The 24,145-nt window shown below is 51.6% G+C and overlaps 9 protein-coding genes across 9 annotated transcripts; 6 read left to right on the forward strand and 3 right to left on the reverse strand.

The window, feature by feature from the left end:
* The first annotated feature begins 83 nt into the window (after window positions 1–83).
* BJX68DRAFT_165724 (uncharacterized protein) lies at window positions 84–1,178 on the forward strand. The gene is made up of 2 exons (XM_071036948.1): window positions 84–490; window positions 544–1,178. Exons 1-2 carry the CDS (start codon window positions 371–373, stop codon window positions 961–963), a joined length of 540 nt encoding a protein of 179 aa, XP_070903567.1. The 5' UTR covers window positions 84–370; the 3' UTR covers window positions 964–1,178.
* An 843-nt stretch (window positions 1,179–2,021) lies between these two features.
* BJX68DRAFT_228578 (C2H2-type zinc finger protein) lies at window positions 2,022–3,651 on the forward strand. The gene is made up of 2 exons (XM_071038888.1): window positions 2,022–2,672; window positions 2,786–3,651. The coding sequence occupies exons 1-2, from the start codon at window positions 2,132–2,134 to the stop codon at window positions 3,409–3,411; spliced, it is 1,167 nt and encodes a 388-aa protein (XP_070903568.1). The 5' UTR covers window positions 2,022–2,131; the 3' UTR covers window positions 3,412–3,651.
* Window positions 3,652–4,350: 699 nt separating this feature from the next.
* On the reverse strand, window positions 4,351–9,630 carry BJX68DRAFT_165750 (chromatin-remodeling ATPase CHD1). Its single transcript, XM_071036949.1, has 3 exons — window positions 9,470–9,630; window positions 4,612–9,043; window positions 4,351–4,561 (listed from the first exon to the last, which is right to left on the reverse strand). Exons 1-3 carry the CDS (start codon window positions 9,474–9,476, stop codon window positions 4,432–4,434), a joined length of 4,569 nt encoding a protein of 1,522 aa, XP_070903569.1. The 5' UTR covers window positions 9,477–9,630; the 3' UTR covers window positions 4,351–4,431.
* A 1,427-nt stretch (window positions 9,631–11,057) lies between these two features.
* Window positions 11,058–12,999, forward strand: BJX68DRAFT_165787 (P-loop containing nucleoside triphosphate hydrolase protein). Its single transcript, XM_071036950.1, has one exon. It carries the CDS (start codon window positions 11,240–11,242, stop codon window positions 12,647–12,649), a length of 1,410 nt encoding a protein of 469 aa, XP_070903570.1. The 5' UTR covers window positions 11,058–11,239; the 3' UTR covers window positions 12,650–12,999.
* Window positions 13,000–13,164: 165 nt separating this feature from the next.
* Window positions 13,165–15,991, reverse strand: BJX68DRAFT_228584 (snoRNA-splicing protein PRP40). Its single transcript, XM_071038889.1, has 4 exons — window positions 15,795–15,991; window positions 15,576–15,736; window positions 14,467–15,517; window positions 13,165–14,418 (listed from the first exon to the last, which is right to left on the reverse strand). The coding sequence occupies exons 1-4, from the start codon at window positions 15,933–15,935 to the stop codon at window positions 13,351–13,353; spliced, it is 2,421 nt and encodes an 806-aa protein (XP_070903571.1). The 5' UTR covers window positions 15,936–15,991; the 3' UTR covers window positions 13,165–13,350.
* A 123-nt stretch (window positions 15,992–16,114) lies between these two features.
* BJX68DRAFT_228587 (TRAPP trafficking subunit Trs65 domain-containing protein) lies at window positions 16,115–18,136 on the forward strand. The gene is made up of 4 exons (XM_071038890.1): window positions 16,115–16,345; window positions 16,408–16,680; window positions 16,734–17,856; window positions 17,913–18,136. The coding sequence occupies exons 1-4, from the start codon at window positions 16,171–16,173 to the stop codon at window positions 18,073–18,075; spliced, it is 1,734 nt and encodes a 577-aa protein (XP_070903572.1). The 5' UTR covers window positions 16,115–16,170; the 3' UTR covers window positions 18,076–18,136.
* A 548-nt stretch (window positions 18,137–18,684) lies between these two features.
* On the forward strand, window positions 18,685–20,996 carry BJX68DRAFT_228594 (Mpv17/PMP22 family protein). Its single transcript, XM_071038891.1, has 5 exons — window positions 18,685–19,093; window positions 19,214–19,330; window positions 19,634–19,964; window positions 20,016–20,182; window positions 20,234–20,996. Exons 1-5 carry the CDS (start codon window positions 19,028–19,030, stop codon window positions 20,309–20,311), a joined length of 759 nt encoding a protein of 252 aa, XP_070903573.1. The 5' UTR covers window positions 18,685–19,027; the 3' UTR covers window positions 20,312–20,996.
* Window positions 20,997–22,637, forward strand: pgkA (phosphoglycerate kinase pgkA). The gene is made up of 3 exons (XM_071038892.1): window positions 20,997–21,177; window positions 21,236–21,662; window positions 21,716–22,637. Exons 1-3 carry the CDS (start codon window positions 21,112–21,114, stop codon window positions 22,486–22,488), a joined length of 1,266 nt encoding a protein of 421 aa, XP_070903574.1. The 5' UTR covers window positions 20,997–21,111; the 3' UTR covers window positions 22,489–22,637.
* A 457-nt stretch (window positions 22,638–23,094) lies between these two features.
* BJX68DRAFT_262931 (proteasome regulatory particle lid subunit SEM1) lies at window positions 23,095–23,663 on the reverse strand (the record flags this gene model as incomplete). The annotated part of the gene is made up of 3 exons (XM_071044561.1): window positions 23,095–23,128; window positions 23,274–23,391; window positions 23,546–23,663. 3 exons carry the CDS (start codon window positions 23,661–23,663, stop codon window positions 23,095–23,097), a joined length of 270 nt encoding a protein of 89 aa, XP_070903575.1.
* Between the last annotated feature and the right edge of the window lie 482 nt (window positions 23,664–24,145).

Consider the following 24,145-nt stretch of genomic DNA (forward strand, 5'->3'; position numbering starts at 1 on the left):
GCTTGACAAGGCTAGTAATGCTCTAGAAATCATGATACGGAGGCAGTACTCGGTATTGATATTGTGTCACGAGGGATATAGATAGGAGACTGTGCCGCGATAAAAGACACGGAATGCTGTGCCACAGCGGAGAACGAAAGGACCTTCATTCCACGCGCCATCGAGATATTCCTCGACAGTCAAGATGGCGAACGGGGGTATAACTACAGCACTGGTCTGTAGACCTCGTCTGTAGATCATCACTGACTCGTCATCCAACGTCCTCGAACAACAGCTGAAAATATACCTGGTTGCAGCCACCATAGCATACACTTGGATTTACCAACGCTGTTTCTACACGCCGCTCGAACAATATAAAGATTACCTCAAAATGAAAGCCACAACGAGCCTCACCATCGTCATAACCACCCTCCTCCTCTCCCCACTCACGAGGTCTCTTCCACTACCAGAGACCACAAACAACCAGGAATCCGATGCCATTGCACCCCGCGTACGCGCATCCACATCCTCTCACAATATCAACCATGCTAACCATTATCCCAGCGCATGATCCCCAGCAAAACTGACCTCCTCTCACACATCTTCGCCTCCCTCGGCGTCGAAGAATTCAACAGATTCAACAAGCTCCATCCAGAGGAATACGACGATGGCACCTCAATCGACGACAGCAACGCCGCAACGAATACGGTTACATCCCACGCAAACGAGGAGGTACCTAAGCCGAGCGGCACGGTGAAGGTTGAGGAGCATGTTGATAAGGATAGTGGGGCGACTAAGACGACGACTACTACGACTACGACGTTTAGCACTGTGGCTGCGAGTGCGGGCGGGAGTGATTCCGCGGCTACGGACGATATGGATAGTGCGGCAGAGGAACCGCAGGGTTTCGTGGATACGTTGTTTGAGGTGTTGAGGAAGAAGTTTCGGGAGACGCTGAATAGTAGTGATGAGGTTGCTTTGTAGGGGGCGCTATTTGGGATGTCGGTATGGGGATGATAGGATATGTACCTTGTGTATTTTGCTGGGGCGTCTGGGATTTTTTATGTGTTTTCGCGATGGAGGGACTTAGCGTTATGAGAGATGACATCTTGAAATTGGAAAAGCAGTTATGTTCGTAGCTCAAGGCAACATTGTTGATTTCCCTAAGAAGCCTGGTTGATTCTAGAGCATTGAGTAAGGGATGCTGGAAGCTTTCGACATTTGTCGAGCCAAGGCAATACATATTCCATGCCCATAAAAGTAGATCAACGGCGAGTCAATGAAGGAGCCAGCTCGGTGCTACCATATAGCCCTACCTACATTCCAGCAACGGAGACCAAGAATTAAGCAGTCTAGCCGTCCTTCCTGTCCAGATTGATAGGACTTGCTCAAGGACCGTGACCGTCGTGACTCCTCACCATAGACCGGGATCATCTAGACCCGAGAGAGCCCTGACTGGCCGCGGCGAGGGCCATTCTGGGTATTGTTCCGAGCTTGGTAGAACAGCGAGGCAGTCACCCCATGTTGCAAGGGAACCCCCGTATCTCGTACCGACGTCTCGAGCTAGACCTCGACTTTTCAAGTCATGCCACTGAGCTACTGGGCAAGGCGTCATCATAATATTCCACAGTAGCGAGCTGAACGCCGACGCCCAGGCAGTGTGACCGCACCGCCATAATCAAAATAGGACCTGTCAAATTACAACAGTCAGCTTGATTCGACCACGGATTGTATCATGATACGCGGGAGAACAAGGTAAAAATCAGATCAAGTGTAGAATGTCAACACGCAATCTCACAAAAGTAGGAGATTGTCAGAATTGCAGAATTCTTGAAAGGGATCATCATATTAGCAAAACAGAACTGAAAGGTGGGCTTACTCAGGCCATGTTATTGCTTGCTGTGTATTTTCGTGTGCGTTAGCAGAGAGTGTCGAGTGGGAAAAGAAAAAGTTGTGGAGCGCGTCAAAGAGATAGCCTTATCACGTGCAGCTAGCCTCTGTATACTCGATTCCTCCAGACGCCAGCATAACGTCAATCAAATTCAGGATCTCCCTTCCGCGAAATCCTCTCGCAGTCCCTGCCGTCTCCGCCCTTGCCACTTTAATTCGCTCATTCACCCCAGCTTCCATCCCTCTCCCCACCAAATTCCCAATGGCCGAATCCCCTGGCTCCCCCCTCTCCTCCGTGGCCTCCGACGACATGTCGGATCGCGACGACTCCAAGCAGGGTTTCTCTCCATCAGCAGCAGGCGCCAACATGCCGCCGTCGAAGCGTCGCCGCACCGGAATGGCCTCTTGGGACCGTAACACGCCCTTATCGACATCCTTCCAGGATGAACTGCCCGCGCCGCCGTCGCCGTCCTCTTCCATATCGTCCGATACGTCCGGCGAGATTCCCAACTCACCCAACACGCTGTCGCTCATCGGAGCAAACCAGGACGAGGACTACAGCGGGCAGTGCAACGACCAGGTCACCGTGTGCCGGTGGGAGGGTTGCGATTTTAAAGACCTCGGGAACATGGACGACTTGGTCCAACACATCCACAACGAGCATGTCGGTAGCCGACAGAAGAAATACTCCTGCGAATGGTCCGATTGTCCTCGAAAGGGTCAAACGCATGCAAGCGGCTACGCATTGCGCGCTCACATGAGGAGCCATACGAGGGAAAAGCCTTTTTACTGCTCGCTTCCTGGTTCGTCTTTTCCTTGCTAGTATTCGTGGCACCGCCGCTGCTTTATCTCCATTTTTTTTTGTCGCGTCACAAGGTGAAGCTATCACAACTAACCATGCTCGCAATTCCTACAGAATGCGACCGCAGTTTCACCCGCTCCGACGCCCTAGCAAAACACATGCGAACCGTCCACGAAACGGAAGCTCTCCGCCCATCTGATCCTGTCCCCAAACGTCACGACATCCTCTCCTCCGCAGGAACGCCAGTCGGCACGCCTGCCAGCAAACTCCAGCGCATCAAGCTAAAGCTCTCACATCCACCCAGAGATGACAACACAGACCAATACAGCGAGAGCATCAACGACGACACAGCCGGGACGGAAGACGCCGACGAGTTCGAGGTCCCCGAGTTTACTGCTGAGAATGGCTTCGATGACCACGAACTCGAGATGAGTCCACGTGAGCTGTATAGGCTGCTCCGAAGACAGATCCACTGGGCTGAGCAGGAGGGTGCGGAGCTCCAGGGTGAATGGGATAAGATCCGGCCGAAGCGGAAAGAGGCGTGGGCAGAGAAGGAGGCGATATTTGATGATATGATTGATGCTCAAGTGAGGCTTCTGAGTGCGGTCATGAATGCCCGGGGTCTGACTCCTGGCCAACCTCTTGCTGCCACTGCGGCAGCAAATGGAGCTACCGGGAAGCAGGCGCCGCCGCAGATAGCGGCGGGGAACGGGCAAGCTCGAGACTCGATTCCGCTGTGAAAGCATTATACCCCTACTCCGACTCTGATATACAATTCGTGCGGGGGACTACAACTTTTTCTTCTCTTCTATCTCTTTATTTATCCATGTACTAAAGTGGGCGGGCTCAATGATGGTTTACTTGCTTCGATGCGATTACAATCTGGCGCAAGATTCTCTTATTTTCAATAATGTCATCTTACGCTTTTACTCATAGGGGGCGAGAGCGCAACTTAATGCAATACACGTCTACAGACTTTACAATGAGAAGAAGGCATAAAAATTTCGACTCGTAATGCATTCTCAACTCTCTTCTCTTCGTATATCAAGACATTAGAGAAAAGAACCAGCTTCCGTAATCCAGTCGAGCCCATAACGCATACCTCAGTAGTGTAGTCAGGTAGAAGCTCCATCATAACCGTTGTGACCGGTGGAAATGAAACAAAAGCGAGGTCTAGCAACATTTCAAACATATCTCCCAGAATGAAGACACGGGAATGATGATGACGAATTCTCCAGTTCAGAGTCGCTCCAACTCCCGAGAAGACTGAGACCGAGACTGAAAGGAAGAATGAAAAGGAAGCACCATCTGTATAATAGGGTACAAGAATATGCCCACATAACCGGACCCCAACCAACGCCAGCTGAAGAAAAACGCCAGCTGAAGAAAACGACCAACTTCACTCGCTCGCGGATCAATCTAGATTTGCGGTGGGTGGGTGGTATGAGTGGAAAAAAATAATAGCTGAACCTGATCCGTTCCAAACAGGCAGCGAGCAGGTGCGTAAGAGAAGACAAGGAGCCAAAAGATTTTGAAAAGAAATAAGTGGGTTATCTCATGCAAACATCGTATCAAGACCACTCGCTGCAGAGGGCTCATGTAAGTGCCCGAGGAAGGACCACACCAGACGCCGTCGCCATGCTTTCCCAAGTATGCATAATGTAGGGAGTAAAAGAGGAACACAATCGAGGAGATGTAAGAGAACAAATGTGGTTAAACTGATTCGAAAACAGGGCTTTTGTTGCACCGTGAAAAGGGTTCTAGTTTCCGTTCGAGGAAGCTTTGGCTGCAGCCGCTTTCTTGTTGAGTTCAGAGAGTTTGTGGTACATGTCCCTGAGTTTGGTGCCTTCCGCGTCTTTATTGGGCCAGTACTGAATCGAGACGTAATTCCTTTTGATGGGATTAGTGGAAGCTGGCAAGGAAAATATAGCGAGGCTTACCATAATCGTGTCTCAAGGGAGGAGCGAGCATCTGACTGCTCCCCCCGCAGGTTTTGACTGATGAAGCCTCCAATTTTGTTGAGAAGGCGCCGAAGCTCCAAAGCACGTTCGGTTTTGTTGGGGAAATTGTCCTTGGTGACGTCGGATACCTTTTTCAAATCCTCGCGGATAGGCTTGAAGAAACGACGCGACATGTCTTCCTTGCTCGCCGAGTGGCCATTCTCGCTGTTCTTGCGACGACGAACATCCTCACTCGAAGCATCAGAAGGTCGATGCCGGCGTTCGCCATCGTGAAGTGAGCGTGCGCGCGAATCACGATTTGGGGTATGATGTCGCTCCATGCTCTCTCGACCGCCGTGGGTATGAGACCGTTGACGAGCCCTATCTTGCTCCCGATGGCCCTTGCGCTGGATTGAGGGAGCCGGAGATGCCGAAACACTGGCACTCGTTTGCGGCCGCGCGTTAGCTTTCCGGGCATTGCGGTGGTGGTTTTCAACAACTCGCTTTGCATTAGCATTCGAGCCATTGCTAGCTTTGTCTCTTAGAATGGATAGGAGATAATCGGCTCGCCGAACGAGATGGACAGCGCCCGGAGACTTTGTAGTCTTGTCTTCAGCGTTCAGGCGCTCGTTCTTACGCTCAACTCGGTGTTCTTCCAGGAAGAATTTGTCACCCAGTCCCAGGTCAGGGTCGTCCCGAATCTGCGTCCAGGCACCATATCCATGGCGGGAGATACCAACACACAGCATTCCATCTTCTCTGGCACCCCATGGGCATGAGTAGTCAGGGGCTTTTGTGGCTTCCGGGATACGAAAGTTCCGAAAGTCTGTTACCGCCAGTGTTGCTTCCTTGAGCAAACGCATTTCCGTCGGACGCTCGACAATCGTATAAGCATTGAGGCGCTTAACACCGTGTAGATCAAACAAGACTGCTTTTCTCTCTTTCTTCGTAAGGACCTTGCCAGCGTTCTCGAGGGCCTCCATTCTCTCAACATCCTCTCGAACAAGCGCCGCAGCCTTGTCCGTGATCTCACGGAGAGCAGTTTTGACGGTTTCCCTGTCGCGCTCGAGTAGACGGGCTTCGCGAATCACATCCTCTTCTCGATCATCAATGTCGCCATAACGTAGGAAGGCTCGAAGGAGATGGCGATACTCCTTCTCCACAAGCGGCCGCTTCGGATCTGCCTGGGCACCTGAGTCCGAGTCGTCTTCATCATTCATGCTGACCTGGACTCGAGCTTGTCTCTTGGCTTTCCTCTCTGCTCGGGTATCTTGTTCATCCCCTGCAGCATTGCGCTTGCGCGGTCGGTTCTGCTCAATGACTTCAGCAAGGTATTTCTCGTCAGCCTTCCGCTTCTCCTCTGCCTTGATCTCCTCAAGTTGCTCCTTGGGGATAATGTCGTCCCAGCTAAGATCGTCAACTTTGATGTCCACGAAATCAAACGCTTTCAGGAATTCTTCGCCACCGTCCGCTTGTATCGCTTCAGCCTGCTCTGTCTGATGTAACTCAGCATTGGCGAGAACTGAATCAATATCGAGCTGCTCAAGCTTCTCCTGGTTTCCGGTCTGTTCAAACATCCTCTGGCCACGGCGCTTGAGGATTCGTGAGATATCCTCAGTGGAATTGGGTTCGCCCATCGTGACGCCTCCTCGAGTCATTTTGTTCTGGAGTTCGGAGGCTTCCTTGTCGGTAACACCTCGTTGGATTGTAATGAACTCAAGGAGAAGCTTGTTGCGCGCTCTCTCTATGACTTCCTCTTCTACCGTGTCCTTGGATACCAGGCGATATACGCTCACAGGTCTCGTTTGACCGATACGGTGAGCTCTTGCCATCGCTTGGAGATCAGCTTGCGGGTTCCAATCAGAGTCGAAGAGAACGACGGTATCAGCCGTCATAAGGTTGATACCGAGACCACCGGCTCGTGTTGAAAGAATGAAAGCAAAATCGCTACTATCAGGGGCATTGTAATGTTCGATCGCGAGGCGACGGGCAGCTGAAGGGATTGTGCCGTCGAGTCGCTGATAGGTGTAGCCACGGTACTCCATGTAGTCCCCTAGAAGATCGAGCATCTTCACCATCTGACTGAAAATCAGAACGCGATGCCCATCCCGCTTCAACTTGGCCAGGAGTTGATCAAGAAGCATCATTTTCCCGCTGCTTGTGATCAAGCCTCGTAGAACATCCTCACGACGTGTACTCCCATCGAGAATTCTGGCTTCAGCACTGGGGAACATGAACGGATGGTTACTTGCTTTCTTCAGTTCCATCATGATGTTCAAGAGGGATTGTTTCTGGCCTTTAGCACCTTCGTTCAGGGCGGCATAGTTCTTCGTAAGAATGTTCTTGTAGTACTCCAATTGAACATCGGAAAGCTCGACACGAATGATCTTCTCCGTCTTGGGAGGAAGATCCGATTCAACCTTAGATTTCGTCCGGCGTAACATGAAGGGTTGAATGGCTTTTGTCAATTCCGCCAGCTTCTGAGAGGCGACATCAGAGTTCAAATCCATATCTGCATCGATATCGACCATACCGGGGTTCAGAAAATCGAGGAGCGCCGACAATTCAGCCAGGTTGTTCTGAATGGGGGTACCGGTGATTAGAAGGCGTGCAGGCGACCTGAACTCAAGGAGCTTCAGATAGAGTTGCGAATCGCGATTCTTCAGTCGATGAGCCTCGTCAATTGCCATGAACTGCCACTTGAACTGGCTCAAAAATGCCGAGTCCAGCAGAACATACTCATATGTGGTCAAGAGGACATTGAACTTGGGTCGTCGAGGGTTGCCATCTACCATGAGCTCGTGTTCCTTCAGGACATTACGGGCAGCTTCATTTCCGTTGTAGACAACATAGTTCAGGTCGGGAGTCCAGTTATCAAAGGTTTCAGCCCAGGACGGCATAGTGGAAAGAGGGACGACGACGACGAAAGGCCCTTGTTGGCGTCGAACATGGCGCAGCCAGCTGATGAAGGCGACAGTTTGTACTGTTTTCCCCAGTCCCATCTCGTCGGCGAGAACAACATTGCGGTTTTTGACCCAGTTGAAGGCCATGAAATTGACCCCTTTGACTTGGAACTCCTTGAGCTGGCCGTTTTGCAAGAAGCTTGGCGTTCCTTTGATGGGTTCGAACGGTTTGCGGGTGGCAGGGTTAGATTCCGTCTTGTCTGAGACGGGTGGACGAGATGAACGGTCTAAGAATCGGTCTACCTCGCGTTGAGCAATCTCACTAACCAGCTCTTCACTTTCCCATGTACAAGAGTCGTAGAAAAGGCGTTTCCATTTCACCAAATATTCTGTACCATCATCCCCTTCGCGCATGCCAATCACTCGTTCCACGTGTTTGTGATCCTCCACAGCGTCTACATCTCTCTCGCGGTCAAGATTCCATTTCTCCCGATCTTCAGGCGCGACATCGTCATCGTAGTTCAAGCGTAGATCCTCAGCGAGGACCTTCCGGACGTAATTGTCAACGCGACGGATGCTGCGACAGTTGGCAAGAGATTCTGTTGTTTCCCACGTCGCGTGATAGTGAGACTTCCCCTGCCACTTGATGTAAAACTCGAACTGGTGACGACCGATGTTCGGGTCGCTCGGGTTGACATCTGCCTTGGGACGGTGATTGAGCACGATATCTACGGCTGGGCGGTCATCCTCTACGGCGGTCGCCCAATAATTCGGTGTTAACTCGTCTGCATCATCTTCGAACATTGAATCATCGTCATCTTCATTGTAGTTCGAAACCCGAGCGGCGTTTCTTGTCGAGAAGCGGACCTCGGCATGAGAAGGAACGTTGTTCGCGGACGCTTGTAAGAGTCGTCGACGTTTCGCCTTGCTCGCGCGAGCACGATTGCCTCCGTATTCATCACTATCCGACTCATCAGAGTAAGTGGATTGTGTTGCGGAGCGGGAAGGGGCTTTCGAGGATAACTGTGAAGGGGCAGGGCGTCGGCGTTTCGCGCGAGGTGCCACGTCATCGGAGTCTGACTCTGAAGAAGATTCAGCTAGATGGCGCGTCGTCCTAGCTCGTCCACTTCGGCGAAGTCCATATAAGTCAGGATTCTGACGAATGTAATCTGAATCATTGGCAGACGGTGATTTGCGCTTGATGCCATGTGACGGTTCGGGGGAGGAAGAGTTTTCAGCAATGGAAGGGCTGCTAGCTTTGACGCTGTTTCCCATCACAGATTCATCATCGTCACCCTCTGCATCGGGAGAATCGGTATTATACGAGTCGTCTGCGGGGTCTGCCTCGGGGGAGGACTCGGAGGTGACGGTCTGGTCACTGGGGGAATGAGATCTCGTGCTTTGGTCGTCATTTGCTGCCAGCTCATCTTTGTAGCCGGTAGTATTGGAAAGAGGGGATGCCGAATACCCATTTGTAAAGGCCCTCACGACCGCGGGTTCGGAGGTAGATGGGATCACCATGCTAGTTGCTATATATGAGGGAAGACATCAGCATTGGAGCTCAACAAAGGCTAGGAGAGGGCTGAAAGGCACAAGGGGCTGTAGAGCAGCAGTATGCGACTCAGTCCCGAGAGATTAGAAGCTACAAAGACAGGAGAATGAAACAGGAGATAAAGGTATGATGCGTTGACATGATTTTGATGATGGGTTAGATGAGACGCGACGGAACAGGCTGGGGAGAAAAGCGGCGACTGTAGCAGAAAAACCAAGGGCAAAATCAAACCCAGTAGGCAAAATAGAGCCGGTACTCGACTAGAAAAGATCTGGAGAACCCTGGGTCCAAGAATCGCTGGGTATTCTTGAATCCCCGGTGGGTCGAGACCGTAGAGATGTACTCCAGCGACGGCACAAGAGCACGCCCGACAGAGCATTGGGAAAGAAAATATGAAACTTACAATCCATAGCTTGGTGACCCCGAATCACCGCAAGATAAAAAAGAGAATTGTGAAAACAGAAAAGAAAGGTGGGGGAGGGAGGAGGGGGTGGATGGATGAGACGGTGGAGAGCAGCAAAGGAATGATGGGAGCGCTGAGAATATGATGGAGGGAGTGTTAGAGAGGGAAGAGTTGTACGTCCGGCTGGGGGATGGGCGAGTCACAGCGAAGGGATTGACTTGAGGCCTGAGCCGTCAGGCTGCAACTTTCCACCAGGCCTTGTCCGGCTTAGTGTTTTGGCAAGCGAGCCTTTTTCGGTGTTAGTGGCGGATGCTACGCACGTGATCTCCGGCTCGGATCAATATGCCTCCAGAAAGTCCTTCAAATGTCGGGCACTCATCCAATCACATTCGCTCGAAATAATGCACCGCAGCAGCTTTTATGCCTCAGGCACGAAGAAGTGCCCACAATAGTGCCTGGCATAGATTTCTGTCTTGAGAGCCCCTCCTCCTCGACGAATCCACGCAACGTCTCCTTTCCTCTCGAACTCGGTGGCTGCTGCGGAATCCCGTCATCGTCTACTTCTGCCCAGCACAGTCGTCGCAGACTAGGCTTTCTCGTCGGTATTCTCATCCGCCTCTGTCGTCATCGTTCTGCCATCTCTTGTTCGGAATATATCTGCTCTCGCGTCTTTGGTTGACCGTAACCACCAGGCATCATGTCCGACAAACTTACCAGGTACGATAATCGCAGACGCTCAGATTGTTGCTTTAGCTAATCTCTCGTTTGCATCTAGAATTGCCATTGTCAGCAGTGACAAAGTGAGTCTCGGCTGCCCCGCTAACAATAACTGAACGTCATACTCATATACACGCGTCTGCTACAGTGCAAGCCGAAGGTGAGCGGAACTCGTCCTACTTGATTTGTCTTTTGGAAGCGCCCATCTAACGCTATGTTGGCCTAAACCAGAAATGCCGTCAAGAATGCAAAAAGTCCTGCCCTGTTGTCCGTACCGGAAAACTTTGCATCGAAGTCACCCCGGAATCAAAGATCGCTTTCATCTCTGAGCGCCTCTGTATCGGTTGTGGTATCTGTCCGAAGAAATGTCCTTTCGGTGCGATCCATATTATCAATTTGCCGACCAACTTGGAGAGCCAGGTCACCCACCGTTATTCCGCCAACAGCTTCAAGCTTCACCGTCTTCCGATGCCCCGCCCCGGTCAGGTTCTAGGTCTGGTTGGAACAAACGGTATTGGAAAGAGTACCGCATTGAAGATTCTTAGCGGCAAGCTGAAGCCCAACCTTGGACGTTATGACAACCCTCCAGACTGGGAAGAGATCCTCCGCTACTTCCGTGGTTCCGAACTGCAGAGTAAGTTTAATCGACCGCAGCTGAGACTTTTTTGTTCTAATTTCCATAGACTACTTCACGAAGGTGTTGGAAGATGATCTGAAGGCTGTCGTCAAGCCTCAATATGTTGACCAGATCCCCCGAGCTGTTAAGGGTCCTACCAAGAATGTTGGAGACCTCCTCAAAGCGCGCGCTCAAATGGACAACATGGAGTCAATCTTGGATGATCTTGGTACGTTTTGCTCTATTTTCCAATCGGGAGCGCCTATTAACTTTTCATTGCAGAGCTTAGGCAGGTTCAAAACCGTGATATCGATCACCTCTCCGGAGGAGAGCTTCAGCGATTTGCCATTGGTCTAGTCTGCGTCCAGAAGGCTGATGTGTAAGTGACGCTCGTTGGGCGGAGTGGAGTGTTTCAATGCTAATGATTAAAAAGCTACATGTTTGACGAGCCTTCCTCATATCTCGATGTCAAGCAGCGTCTTGCCGCTGCCCGCTCGATCCGTGACCTTCTACGCCCCGACGACTATGTTATCGTTGTCGAGCACGACTTGTCGGTTCTCGACTATCTTTCCGATTTCGTTTGCGTTCTTTACGGAAAGCCCGCAGTTTACGGTGTCGTGACCCTCCCATCTTCAGTGCGTGAAGGTATCAACATCTTCTTGGACGGACACATCCCCACTGAGAACCTTCGATTCCGGGAGGAATCACTTACTTTCCGTCTTGCTGAAGCTGGAGACGATTTCATTATCGACAAGGCCCGCGCATTCCGTTATCCAGCTATGGAGAAGACCCTTGGCAACTTCCACCTCAAGATTGACGCCGGTGACTTCACGGATTCCGAGATCATTGTCATGATGGGAGAAAACGGAACTGGAAAGACTACATTCTGCAAGATGCTTGCTGGTGCCGAGAAGCCTGATGGAAATGCCTCTATTCCTCGCATGAACATCAGCATGAAGCCTCAGAAAATTACCCCCAAATTCCAGGGAACTGTTCGCCAGCTCTTCTTCAAGAAGATCAAGGCTGCTTTCCTGTCGCCTCAGTTCCAGACCGACGTGTACAAGCCTCTCAAGATCGACGATTTCATTGACCAGGAGGTCCAGAACCTGTCTGGTGGTGAATTGCAGCGTGTCGCCATTGTCCTGGCTCTTGGAATGCCTGCTGATATCTACCTGATTGACGAGCCCAGTGCTTATCTTGACTCCGAACAGCGTATCGTGGCAGCCAAGGTCATCAAGCGTTTCATCATGCACACCAAGAAGACCGCCTTCATCGTCGAGCACGATTTCATCATGGCTACTTATCTTGCTGACCGCGTTATCGTGTTCGACGGTAAGCCATCTGTTGATGCTCACGCCAACACTCCCGAGTCCTTGGTTACCGGATGCAACACCTTCTTGCGCAACCTCGACGTCACCTTCCGTCGTGACCCCAACAGTTACCGTCCTCGTATCAACAAGTACAACAGTCAGATGGACCAGGAGCAGAAGTTGGCCGGAAACTTCGTAAGTATCCCAAGAACAATCAATGCGGTGAAGACAATCCGTACTAACACGTCGTTTTTCAGTTCTTCTTGGAGGAAGAGAAATGAAGAGGGCATTCCAAAGAACCATGATCGTGTCCCTCACAAACGTGATGGCCGCGACTCCGACCAGCGGCAGCATCGGCGGCGCAGGCATAGGAGAATCCTTCGATTAGGGGCGTTCTACGGCGTTACCAAGGCCTCGGCAGCTCAAACTAAACGACTTGTCAGTCGTGGCGTTGAGCTTTGCGGCGATGCGGAGGGAGCGTCGGACGAGGATGACGAAGAGGACGAGATCGGCGCAGCAACCCATGGCTCAATGTAGAGGATAGAGATGGCAGACACCTACTTCTACGGAGTAGATGGCTGAACCATTCTTTCCTCAGCTCCAAACGCCAAGGAAAGATGCCTACCATCGCCCGTCGTCATCCGCTCTTAACGCCCTTCGCAGACGCCTATATCAAGCGACAATTCTTTCTTCCTTTTTGAACATATAGGTATCATATATGGTTTTCATGATGCTACGAGCTGAAGACCTGGGCATTTCGTTTCCGTTTTTCTTAAGGGCTGGGTCTTTTGCATGGGTAACGGTTTTCTTTAATTATATCTCTTTCCTTGGTTGGCATGATTGATACCGTATCGGAGTTGAGCCTTTTCAAAAAGTTCTTCTATTTAGTTTTCTTTTCTACTATACTCAAGCTGCGACGCACGAGATCGCATCGGCGGTCTGGTGCCAGGCAGACCTGCCTTGTTTTACAGTGTAAGTAAAGAGCAGCAGTACCCAGGTACATAGTTGCGATCCTTTTTAGCCTACCATTAGTAGAGTATTGTCAAAAATCACACTCCTTTGAAACGTTTGGAAGCTATCAACCTGAAATTCAGTGCTTGCTAATAAGTGCGAACCGGGAAGAGGAAGAACGTAAGCTGTAGTACATGGTTCATTAGATGGTTGAATCACTATAGATGCGGGCAGAATTTAGGTCCTGTGGCAGTACAACCCAGGTCTTCCAGAGCGACGAACCACGTCTAATCTTCTTCAATCTCCCCCTCCTCGCTACCAGAGTGCACAGCCTTCTCCTCCTTCTTCGCTTCCTCCGCAGTGGCAGTAGCAGCAGCAGCAGCAGCAGCAGGCGTTCGCTCACGGCGGTCCCTATCCCTCCTCGCACCCTTGCTGCGATCACGGCTATCACGCCTATGGCGTTTCGCCGAGCGGCTAGCCACGCTTTCCGTGTCGCTATCACGTCTCCGCCTACGGTCGGTACTGACTGTGCTGCGCATGTCACCACCGTAGTCCAGCTCGTCACGGCTACCGCGTGGGTCGCCCCGGGTCCTGTAGAGACGCTCCCTCTCCTCCTCGCGATCGCGGCGCTCGCGCTCGTAGTGGCTAAGCGAGCGGGAGCTCCTCTCGCGGTCACGATCCCGGCGGTCTCGCTCACGGTCACGGTCGCGGTCGTCCCATCTTTCGCGAACGGGGGATAGGCCGCTGGCGTTCTTGCGGTAGGACCGCTCGCGGTCGGCTTGAGCCTTGCGGCGGTCTGCTTCGTAGGCGTCTGGTTCCGGTGTGCGGCTTTGGCGGCCGGAGGTTCCGCGGCGCTCGCCTCGGTATGAGAGGCCGCTGCGGTGGTCACGGTCACGGTCGCGTTCTCGGTCTCGGTCTCGATCGCGGTCTTGGTGGTGGTCGCGGCGGCTACCGCGGTCTCTATCGCGGGATTCGCGGTCCCTCTCGGCGTCCTCTTCCTTCTCCTTTAGGCGGCGGATGACCTTGTCGAATGCGGTTTGGCGCAGCTCGTCCGTTTCGAGGGCCTTGTATTCTTCGTATTTCTCGAGCCTAGGTTTTACTTGCTCCCAAGTGTCGGAGGAGCGGAGAGGCGGATCAAGGCGCTTCATGCGAGAGCGCAAGGCGTCGATACCCCGTCTTTCATGGCGATCTGCGGCATGCTTTTCCTCTTCGTTTCTTCTCAAGGCCTTCTCCTGGATGCGCTGGAATATAACCTGGAGGATCTCAGGGTCAATATTCGACGTCCGGCGGTCAGAAAGCACAATTGAGTTGAACTCTTCGAAAGTAGTCTTCGAAGTAACGTCAAATCGTTTATCCTGAAGAATTGTTAGACTATGCAGCGTTCTGATGCTCGGGATACTCACGTCAAGAACATCCAAAACATCATTTCTTGGTCCACGAAGAGACCGCTCTTCCTCCTCTAGCACGTCCCAGAAAAGATCCAAAGGAGACGAGCCTGAGTTTCCTAGGATCCCAAGGTAGCGTGGATCCTCACGAATAACTGGATAGATGTTCATCCACTTGGTGCCAGCCTTGATAACACCCTTTGATCTTAATTCGCTGAGAAGGTCAACAAACTGCTCACGAGCATGGCGTTCCTTTCTTGCCTTTGCCGCCTTCTGCTGTTGGCGAGCATCGTTGAAAGCGCGTTCAAGGGATTTGATGTGGTTTTCAAACGCGGTCAAAATGTCAGACTTGCTGAGGGTTTTGAATTTATCCTCATTTTGAACTCTTTCATTAGACCGGATGATGGCATGAGCCTCAGCCCAGCGGGTGTACGGTTCAAGGTTCAATGACTTCAGGATAGTCACTAGGTCGTCCATGGCAGCCTTGCGTACAACGGCTTCCTGTTCCATATGCTCATTCTTGAGCTCCATAATGTATTCATCGAATAATTGTCGCCGCTCATTCTCATCGTCGGTTGACCTGAAGATAGTCTCGCCTTCGATGATGGGTCGGATAGTCTTCCACCGGCTGTAATGCTTGATTTCAGGGTGCCGTTTCAACATAGTATTGAAATCTGCTCTGAGCTTAGCGAATCTCTCTTTCGCCCGGTCTTTTTCCTGCATGCGAACCTCGACCGCGTATTTCTCGAAAGCTGCCTTGCGGTCTCTAGGGTCTTTGAGAGCGCGGTATTGGGGGTCCTTGATAGTCTCGCGCATTGTTTGTTCCCATGTCCAGTCGGGCTGGACATTGTGGCGCTTGAGCATCTTCATGAAAGCTCCCTCGGCTTCTTCCAGCGATCCATATTCAGGGTCTTGTGTGGTCCCCAGCATGGAGCCAGCCGCGATTCCATTAGCTTCAGCGCCAAATCCTCCCCGTCGGTCGCCAAATCCTCGATCATAGTCGTCGCGATCACGCGATTGGGAATAGGGGGTGAGAGAGCTGACTCCGCCAGCAACAAAGGTCGGTGCCCTACGCACGGAACTGTCAGTAGAGCAAATGCTAGCCGGATATAGCGCAATCAACTTACGCGGCAGCTGGGGGCTGTGGTGCTTGAGCCTGCGCCTGTGCCAGGGCATTCTTGTATACCTCCGGCATTTCCCACGTGCTCTGCTTGGTCTCGGTGTTGTACCAGTACTTTCGTCCACCTTCAGCAGTATATTCCTTGAACGGTTGGTTTGCCAATGCCCGCTGTAGCGCGAATAGAGTCAGTAAAGCCAATAAGCTATAGCACAAGTATATCACCAACCTCTACAGGCGTCATCAATTCAACGGGTTTCGCCCATTGCGTCGCTTTCGTCTGAACGTTGTAGTAGTAGACCCTCCCTTCGGCATTGCGGGCCTCCTGCCATAGCGCGGCAGGACCACCAGGTCCATTCATAGGATTCATTTCGAGTACTGCAAAGAGCTTCCGAGGTTGGCGGTTGGTGCTGCTCCGCTTCCTGCTCAATGGTTTTCGGGGAAAATTGAACCGTCGCGAGAAGCTCCCCAAAAGCCTGAGTTTGTCTTGTTTGCATTGTGCCTTTCCCACGATTACCCCGTACAGACTACAACATCGGAGTGGGCAGTGCGCAAATTCCTTTTGGCAGCAGAGACTTGATGGGCATGCGACTGCTTGTCTCGATATGTCTGGTCTTGATGTCCCCGGGGAGTTTCTGAGGCATGCCGTTCTTGACACAGTTGTCCCACATGCATCGGACATTGATCTCGAAGCAGCGCTGACTTCGGCGCTCGAAGAGGGTGCAGACGACCTCCCCTCTGTGCTTTCATATATACCCCAGCGATCATTGCTATTCTTCGGTAAGCTAATATATGCTATTCTTACCGAGCGTTGTCTCTTACTCATATGTAGTGTGATATAGATGAATTCTGCGCAGTCCGCATTGTGCTGAGGCTTGCCAATTGTTCTCAGAACAGCTTGAAAGCCCATCTTCAAAACCTCGAAATACGACTCGATGCGTTTGCAATTGATCCTGCCGAAGCCGTTGCCGAAAACCCAACCCCAACCCGCGATCTTATCTTCTCAGGGGCTGTTGATGCACGCGCCGATCCTCTAGTGGTTGTGAATGAGTTCGAGGGAGAATCAGGAGACGGAAACCATGTATATGTTATCTGGAGCATTGAGACTTTCCTCAGTATAGACTATAACCCCGCCGATCTAGATTTAAGACTAACAATGCCTGTCTAGAGCGTCCTCGCATTCGCATCCAACACCCTTCCGTGATCTTCATCGCCTCTGCTAGCCTTAACCCAGCCGAAACTCGACAGCACAACTCTCGTGAAGATGTATACCTACCATCCCTGATTCCCGCTTCGACCAACGTCCTACAACCTCTTTCAGCAGATCCCGCCTTCAGTCAAAATGACCCTTTCCTTCCTGCCTCTAGGCTGTTACGTGTCGTCCCTGCAAAATATAGCGAAGATCCTATATACAACGTCCTACAAGAATCAGGACACCCGATGCGTATAGTTCCTGCTGCTAGCGCTAGAATTCGATATTCTAGGTTGAATTCATTCTCCAGCCGGCCAACAACTATCGCGAATCTCGATTTCGAGGTCACGCCCTTCTTGAAGTCCGAAGTGGTGTTCGATAAGGCAGATCTTCGACTGTCAAATGGATCAATCGAGCTCCTTACGAGTGGCCCGGGACTTGTTCCGCCCGTTACGTGTCAGCCACGGGATGATATCACATTAATATACAAATTAACGCCGGACTATGGACCTGATTCGAATCCTTCGACAACTGCAATGGTTGGTATACTAGAGATCTCGCTAGAAGCGGTGATCAAGGTTTCAGACAACTGCAATCCTCGGATCGTGATGCAATGGACAACCAATATCGATTTCTCGCTAGCCCTTAACCCAACTTTCGGTGGTCCGAGCCAGGCTCTACAACGGGCCAACCGTCCTACAAGTCTCTCAACATTACCTGGTCAGGCCAGTACAGCCGGTGGCATTCAGGCCAACAGAACTTCCTTACGAGAGCGGGCGTATTCGGCCACAGATCTAGGTGTAACCATGTCCTTTTCGGGTCCGTCAAGCGTGGAGGTTGGGAAGCCGTTTTCCTGGAACGTCTTCATTGTCAATCGCTCTTCCACCCCTCGCAAATTCGCAATGATTGCTATTCCAAGGCGGAAAGCATCAAATGCGAAGGGGCACGTGGCCCGTCCGTCATCCTCGTCGATATCAAACCGCAGGAGTGATCAAGTCGCGGAGGCCGTGACGGACGACAACATCGTTCATGCTATGCAGAAAAACGTGGCTGGTCAGGACGCAGATCTGGTCTGTCTGAGCACTGACGTTCGTGTTGGGTCAGTTTTTCTTCCCCAGTTGTGAGCCCCTGGGAAAAGCTAACTTTGTTCTTCAGCCCATTGTCTCCCGGCACTTGTTTCGCCACCGAATTGAAGTTCCTCCCGCTTGTAGTAGGATCTCTTCGGCTTGAATCCGTGCGCCTAATAGACGCCAATAGTGGTGAAACGACTGATATCAGGGATCTCCCGGATATTTTGTGCCTAGGGCAGAATGTATAGTTCATGTAGTATTATCTAGTGACGGTTTTCTAGAATAATGCGCAAATTGTTTATGGCTAAAGTTCGAACTTGGTGTCAGATGTAATGGATCGACGTGATAAACTTTATGCGAATTTATATATTTTGCTACATCAACGAAGCAACTTGTATACCTTACAATCGAACCGACTGCAGCGTCGAAGAGCACTTTCGCGAGGCAATATTGCTACTACATGTACTCTTTTACTGAAAACTCCAACGACAAAGGATGAGGCTGCCTTGTACCAGGCGCCTATTCCAAAGCACGGTTTAGGAGATATGCTAGGTGGTAAGGAGGATGCGACTCGGGAGGAGTCTGGGCGTCCATCATCAAGTGAATCGAGCTGTTTGCAGGCTGCTAACAATAGTCGTCCAGTTCTGCCTGAAACATGATTGACAAAGATGAATAAGAGTGAGAAAATAGTGTATACCTCTGGAGTAAGTGGTCGAGAAAATCGTTGACGCTGTCAAATCAATAATAGTGGAGAAATGGTGGCAGAGCAAGCCAAGCGCCCGGCGTTGGAGGCGCTGGTGGATGAACGGCGGATCGTCTTTGGACTCGACTGAGCCTTGTGGTGGGAGGGGTCAAGTCACGCACTCTTAAAAGACCAACTCTTTCTCCAGACCCCGGCGCATCTCGATTCTCGACACTCACTCCAAGCTAAATAAGAGAGTGCCTCATCGGTTCGACAATTGCTCCTTATCAATTACACAAAACCCACTGTTCCCTATCTTTAATCCGCTCGGGGGCTCCAGCAGGCTGGGTCAGTCTCTTGCCAGGCAATCCACTTAGTCGCTCATCATTTTCTTGTCCTGAACTTGGATTTGCGTCATACTGGCGCCGACCGGTTCTTTCGAGCTCGCCTTCGTTCATCATCTCCTCCACATTTATTATTAGCCTCCTTCCTGTCGCCGTCTCCAAGCTTCCTTCATAATGTTTTCCGGATCCCCTCGCAGAGTTTTGGATGGACTGAATCGGAGATATATCTACGGTCGCCTGGTATGTCGTGTGCCACCTTTTTGGAGTCGCCCATTTTCGCCCCTTTCTGGACCTTACCTAGTACCTCGCGACCGTGCCGTCGAGATTAACTGTACTGATCGGATGTCATTTCATATTTAGCCTTTACTTCACACTATCATTTTCCTTATCGAGATGGCGGCGGCTACGCGGTTGGCGGCAAAGTTCAACTCCTACTATGCGGAGAAGCCGGTTCTCACGACCATGGTCACCAACGCGGTAAGGATATCTTTCGCCCTCGAGAGTTGACACGGCCACACGGTTCAGCTTGCGACACTTTGCCTTCTGGTTCCGCGCTGCTGCTCCACGGAGTGGCCACGATCGAGCGAAGCGGACTGATCACGGAGAGGAGGCGTTAGTTTACTGGCGCATCGCGCGGTTCTTCATTTCCATGCCCAGACCGATGATGGCCGCTTCTTTGAACCTCAAGCGCGGAAAGTTTTGCGAAGTGACGACCGTGTGCCGTGCGAAGTCTCGACATACACCTTCTCTCTCGGAACCGCTTGACTAATGCGTGTATAGATCCTTGGTGGAGTTGCGGACACCGTTGCACAGTTGATCACTGCCTTTAGGTCTCGAACCGGAAGAACCGATGATTTAATGTCGATCGAGTTCCAAGACCTTCACAAGGAGAAGCCGCCGGCTCTGGGAGAACTGGGGCATGCGAAGCACATGCCCTCTTCCTTTGACTTCGAGCGTCTTACACGGTTCATGGCGTACGGTTTCTTCATGGCTCCGATCCAGTTCAAGTGGTTCGGCTTCCTATCGAGGACGTTTCCGCTCGCCAAAAAGAACCCAACCTTTTCTGCACTGAAACGGGTTGCTTTCGACCAGCTCATGTTCGCTCCTTTCGGTATGTCCGCCCGCCCTGTTTTTGCGGAGTATGCTTTCTAATAGGCTGCAGGATTGGTGTGCTTTTTCACGTTCATGACGGTCGCCGAGGGTGGTGGAAGACGTGCCTTGACTCGCAAACTTCAGGACGTCTACTTGCCGACGCTCAAGGCCAACTTCGTCCTCTGGCCCGCGGTCCAGATTCTCAACTTCAGAGTGGTTCCCATCCAATTCCAAATCGTAAGTGGTATACCCGGAGTTTTGCTCTTTGATGGCTAATTCCCGCTGCAGCCATTCGTTTCCTCAGTCGGTATTGCCTGGACTGCATACCTTTCTCTTACAAATTCTGCCGAGGACGAGTCAATGTAGTTGGCACGAGCTATAAACAGCATCGGCATCGTTGTCACGCCCTCTGCGGCAAGCACTAACCCAGTTCTCCGTGCTACACGGTAGTAGCTGGGCAACGGCTTCCTCTTGTATGGCAATGAACGCGGAACCACCACTGGTTGGCGCTATTCGCTCCATTCCATCCCGGGCATGTCCTCCGTTTCTTTATTCTCCTTCTGTTGGATGCTTACCAGGAGTTGTAATCGGGCTGAAAACTTGCCATATTTGGGCGGTGTTAGGCGTTTTTTTCAGCAGTGTTCTATACATGTGGCTCAGCATGGTCAAGAAGGTCTGCTTATAGGTTAACATGGGCTCTACTGCGCAAGAGAACAACAGCAAATACAATCGTTCGGATCTACGACGTAAGTGAAGCTTGCAATCCTTAATGTAGGCGGGGAATGTTGCACTAGGACCTCTAGGACGAAAATGGGACGGGCATTGTATCACCCCATTGAGAGTAGCAACATGATTCGCATGAATCTGTATGGCGCGATCCGAGGCTATCGAGAATGCGCAGGCTCAATGTTCTGCCTGAAGCCCGGCGCATTCCGTCATCGATCGCGGCGTTGACATCAGTCCCGCAACAGCCCGACGCTCCTTCTCCCTCACCGGGCAGCCCCACCATGCCGCCAAAACAAATGGCAGTACCCCGCCACTCCTCACCGTGATACGGTTTCAGCATTTTCTCCTGCCAAAGGTACTTGACGCGGACTATTTATCCTTTGCACTCCCTCTGCTGACTCTGACCCATCTTGTCTCGCGCAGTACGAGCTATAGCAACAATGTCTCTCACCAGCAAGCTTTCTATCACAGATGTGGATCTCAAGGACAAGCGTGTCCTGATCCGAGTACGTTGAGCTTGATTCGAGCTGTTTAAGGGAACCTTTCTAACGTCTGAGCTGCTAGGTTGACTTCAATGTCCCCCTCGACAAGAAGGACAACACCACAATCACCAACCCCCAGCGTATCGTCGGTGCTCTGCCTACCATCAAGTATGCCATTGAACAAGGCGCCAAGGCTGTCATCCTCATGTCCCACCTCGGCCGTCCCGACGGAAAGGTCAACCCCAAGTACAGCCTGAAGCCTGTGGTGCCAAAGCTCAAGGAGCTGCTCGGCCGCGATGTCATTTTCACCGAGGACTGCGTCGGCAAGGAGGTCGAGGAGACCGTCAACAAGGCCTCCGGCGGCCAGGTCATTCTTCTTGAGAACCTGCGCTTCCACGCTGAGGAGGAGGGAAGCTACAAGGATGCTGAGGGCAACAAGGTCAAGGCCGACAAGGCCAAGGTTGAGGAGTTCCGCAAGGGACTGACTGCTCTCGGTGATGTTTACATTAGTGAGCACCAATGACTTCTGCAGAGGATGCAACAGCATGCTGATTGTTAATAGACGACGCCTTCGGAACCGCTCACCGTGCCCACAGCTCCATGGTCGGTGTCGACCTCCCCGAAAAGGCCTCCGGATTCCTCATGAAGAAGGAGCTCGAATACTTCGCCAAGGCCCTCGAGAACCCCCAGCGCCCCTTCCTCGCCATCCTCGGAGGCTCCAAGGTCTCTGACAAGATCCAGCTCATCGACAACCTCCTCCCCAAGATCGACAGCCTGATCATCACCGGCGGCATGGCCTTCACCTTCAAGAAGACCCTCGACGGCGTCAACATTGGTGGCAGTCTCTTCGACAAGGCCGGTAGCGAGATTGTCGGCGACGTCATCGAGAAGGCCAAGAAGAACAACGTCAAGGTCATCCTGCCCGTCGACTACGTGACGGGCAACAAGTTCGGCGACGATGCCGAAGTTGGCTACGCCACCGATGAGAAGGGTATCCCCGACGGCTGGCTCGGTCTCGACGTCGGCGAGAAGACCGTCGAGTCCTACAAGGAGGTCATCGCCGAGTCCAAGACCATCCTCTGGAACGGCCCCGCTGGTGTCTTTGAGATTGAGAAGTTCGCCTCGGGAACCAAGGCTACCCTTGACGCTACCATTGCTGCCGCCAAGGAGGGCTCCATCGTTATCATCGGTGGTGGTGACACCGCTACCGTTGCTGCCAAGTACGGCGCTGAGGACAAGCTCAGCCACGTCTCAACTGGTGGTGGTGCTTCACTAGAGCTGCTCGAGGGCAAGACCCTTCCTGGTGTCGCTGCTCTCTCAGGAAAAAGTAAGTAAACCAATGTAAACGGGATCCTTCTCTCTGTCGGAGGCCAGTTTGGGGGATATACAAAAGTCATATCTACCTTCTCTGATGGGATTTTGACCTCTGTGATGAATGTAATGTACCATGACGTTAAATAATAAATTCGAGACCTACCATCTTATTTATGTTATATCTCTTCTATGCGAGGTTCTAATTCGCTTCATAATGCAGCTACGGTTCCTAAACTGTGACGGCTCTTTTGTATCGACTACATAACCTGTTTTCTATTTACATAGTTTGAAGCCTTAGCATATATAGCTCATGATACAGCCTTAGTCCTGTAAATAGTATAGAGTGATGTCAGTGAAATCGCTTATCCTACGCAATAACTAGACTGGCGACCTTAAGAGTAGAGCGTAGCTTTAGATACCTGACTCGTAGAATATGTAGCGAGTTAACCAATCCGACCGACTAGTAACCGTGAACGAGATAATCATCGGCGTGTACTGTATTATTCGCGCCTTCGCTTCGGCTGTGTACGTAAAGTGTATCCGGCCCCGGAAGGAAGAAACTGAGCTAGTGAAGTATATCGTTGATTGTATTATTTGCTTGTGACTTATTTGATTGTAACCGGGCTATCAGTTGGAGGCCTCGACTTTCTTGAGTTCTTCCCTATGGTTGGTGAATATGGTTAGCAACGTTATGCACAAAGGTACCACTGGGTAATGTATATCGAGCACCAGAGGGAACTCCTTGTAAGGAGCCAGTGCAGGCAAAAAGCAGAAGGAATTGATAAGGGGAAAGGTAAGAAACGCACTTCAACTGCTTCGAAAAGTCCTCGGCGGCATCGTCGTCATCCCAGCTCTCCTCCCACAGGTGCACGTTGTTCCCGTTCGTTGAGCCGGACGCCTGCTCGGTTTCGTTCTCGGGCCAGTCTGTTTAGTAAAAAGGCAATCCGTCAGCTATCTTTTACTATACTGTCTTTGAACCCATGCGCTGTTGGCGCCAGCGTCATCGCCGTTGTCGATGCCTCCAACGCTTACGGCGGGGAAGATAGCAAAGACTAAGGGCCAAGAACGAGCTCCTTACCATCAACGGGGAAGTCCTCAAACTCATCGTCCTCCTCTAGCACGGTGGGCTTTTGTTGTTGGGGCTGTTGTGAAGCTTCGGCCTTCTCCTTCTTGTCTTCAGATTGCGTGTTTGACATTGTGGCGGTGGAGGTGCTGTGATGGTTTGAGAGGGGGAGACGGAGATGGAATCTTCGGGCTGATCGTTGTCTGTTGAGGAGAGCTTCGAGGCGAATGTGTGACGAGAATTGGATGAGGGGGCGGTGGAAGGTGAGGTTGGAGGAGAGGATGGCTTTGCGGAGAACAAGCTGAGGTGCTTGTGCTAGGTTGGGTTTGGCCGATCTGAGTGAGGTCCACCGCTTGGGCGGCCTCGTTATTGGGTTGGCTGTGTCACATGTCTTGACGACGGTGAGCTTCTCTTTGATGGGAACCTTTGTTTATACATACAAACTCTGCTGTCTTCCTTTTTATGTATTTTTTTCTTCTTCAAATTCTTGCGGAAGACCCTCTTGCTGCGACTTGGTTTCTCACCTTGTACTGGCAATTTCTTGGCTTGCTCCTCGATTACTAGCGGCTGTTTCCAATATCTACTCGAATCCGAAGCCTTTGGTCAAGGATTGAA

The sequence above is a fragment of the Aspergillus pseudodeflectus genome (assembly GCF_044049435.1).
Source record: "Aspergillus pseudodeflectus strain CBS 756.74 chromosome Unknown BJX68scaffold_5, whole genome shotgun sequence".
Lineage (NCBI taxonomy): Eukaryota > Fungi > Ascomycota > Eurotiomycetes > Eurotiales > Aspergillaceae > Aspergillus > Aspergillus pseudodeflectus.

What these genes read in the sequence shown, in the direction of transcription:
- BJX68DRAFT_165724 (XM_071036948.1), top strand. Translation starts at nt 371, where the DNA reads ATGAAAGCCACAACGAGCCTCACCATCGTCATAACCACCCTCCTCCTC. An exon ending in CCGATGCCATTGCACCCCGC is followed by an intron (nt 491 to 543) that starts GTACGCGCATCC and finishes CCATTATCCCAG; the next exon opens with CGCATGATCCCCAGCAAAAC.
- BJX68DRAFT_228578 (XM_071038888.1), top strand. Translation starts at nt 2,132, where the DNA reads ATGGCCGAATCCCCTGGCTCCCCCCTCTCCTCCGTGGCCTCCGACGAC. An exon ending in TTTTTACTGCTCGCTTCCTG is followed by an intron (nt 2,673 to 2,785) that starts GTTCGTCTTTTC and finishes CAATTCCTACAG; the next exon opens with AATGCGACCGCAGTTTCACC.
- BJX68DRAFT_165750 (XM_071036949.1), bottom strand. An exon ending in TCCCTTGAGACACGATTATG is followed by an intron (nt 4,562 to 4,611) that starts GTAAGCCTCGCT and finishes TCCCATCAAAAG; the next exon opens with GAATTACGTCTCGATTCAGT.
- BJX68DRAFT_165787 (XM_071036950.1), top strand. Translation starts at nt 11,240, where the DNA reads ATGTTTGACGAGCCTTCCTCATATCTCGATGTCAAGCAGCGTCTTGCC.
- BJX68DRAFT_228584 (XM_071038889.1), bottom strand. Translation starts at nt 15,935, where the DNA reads ATGAATCCTATGAATGGACCTGGTGGTCCTGCCGCGCTATGGCAGGAG. An exon ending in AATTGATGACGCCTGTAGAG is followed by an intron (nt 15,737 to 15,794) that starts GTTGGTGATATA and finishes TTCGCGCTACAG; the next exon opens with CGGGCATTGGCAAACCAACC. An exon ending in CCACAGCCCCCAGCTGCCGC is followed by an intron (nt 15,518 to 15,575) that starts GTAAGTTGATTG and finishes TTCCGTGCGTAG; the next exon opens with GGCACCGACCTTTGTTGCTG.
- BJX68DRAFT_228587 (XM_071038890.1), top strand. Translation starts at nt 16,171, where the DNA reads ATGTCTGGTCTTGATGTCCCCGGGGAGTTTCTGAGGCATGCCGTTCTT. An exon ending in GCGATCATTGCTATTCTTCG is followed by an intron (nt 16,346 to 16,407) that starts GTAAGCTAATAT and finishes AGTGTGATATAG; the next exon opens with ATGAATTCTGCGCAGTCCGC. An exon ending in GAGCATTGAGACTTTCCTCA is followed by an intron (nt 16,681 to 16,733) that starts GTATAGACTATA and finishes ATGCCTGTCTAG; the next exon opens with AGCGTCCTCGCATTCGCATC.
- BJX68DRAFT_228594 (XM_071038891.1), top strand. Translation starts at nt 19,028, where the DNA reads ATGTTTTCCGGATCCCCTCGCAGAGTTTTGGATGGACTGAATCGGAGA. An exon ending in CGACCATGGTCACCAACGCG is followed by an intron (nt 19,331 to 19,633) that starts GTAAGGATATCT and finishes ATGCGTGTATAG; the next exon opens with ATCCTTGGTGGAGTTGCGGA. An exon ending in GCTCATGTTCGCTCCTTTCG is followed by an intron (nt 19,965 to 20,015) that starts GTATGTCCGCCC and finishes AATAGGCTGCAG; the next exon opens with GATTGGTGTGCTTTTTCACG.
- pgkA (XM_071038892.1), top strand. Translation starts at nt 21,112, where the DNA reads ATGTCTCTCACCAGCAAGCTTTCTATCACAGATGTGGATCTCAAGGAC. An exon ending in ACAAGCGTGTCCTGATCCGA is followed by an intron (nt 21,178 to 21,235) that starts GTACGTTGAGCT and finishes CTGAGCTGCTAG; the next exon opens with GTTGACTTCAATGTCCCCCT. An exon ending in TCTCGGTGATGTTTACATTA is followed by an intron (nt 21,663 to 21,715) that starts GTGAGCACCAAT and finishes GATTGTTAATAG; the next exon opens with ACGACGCCTTCGGAACCGCT.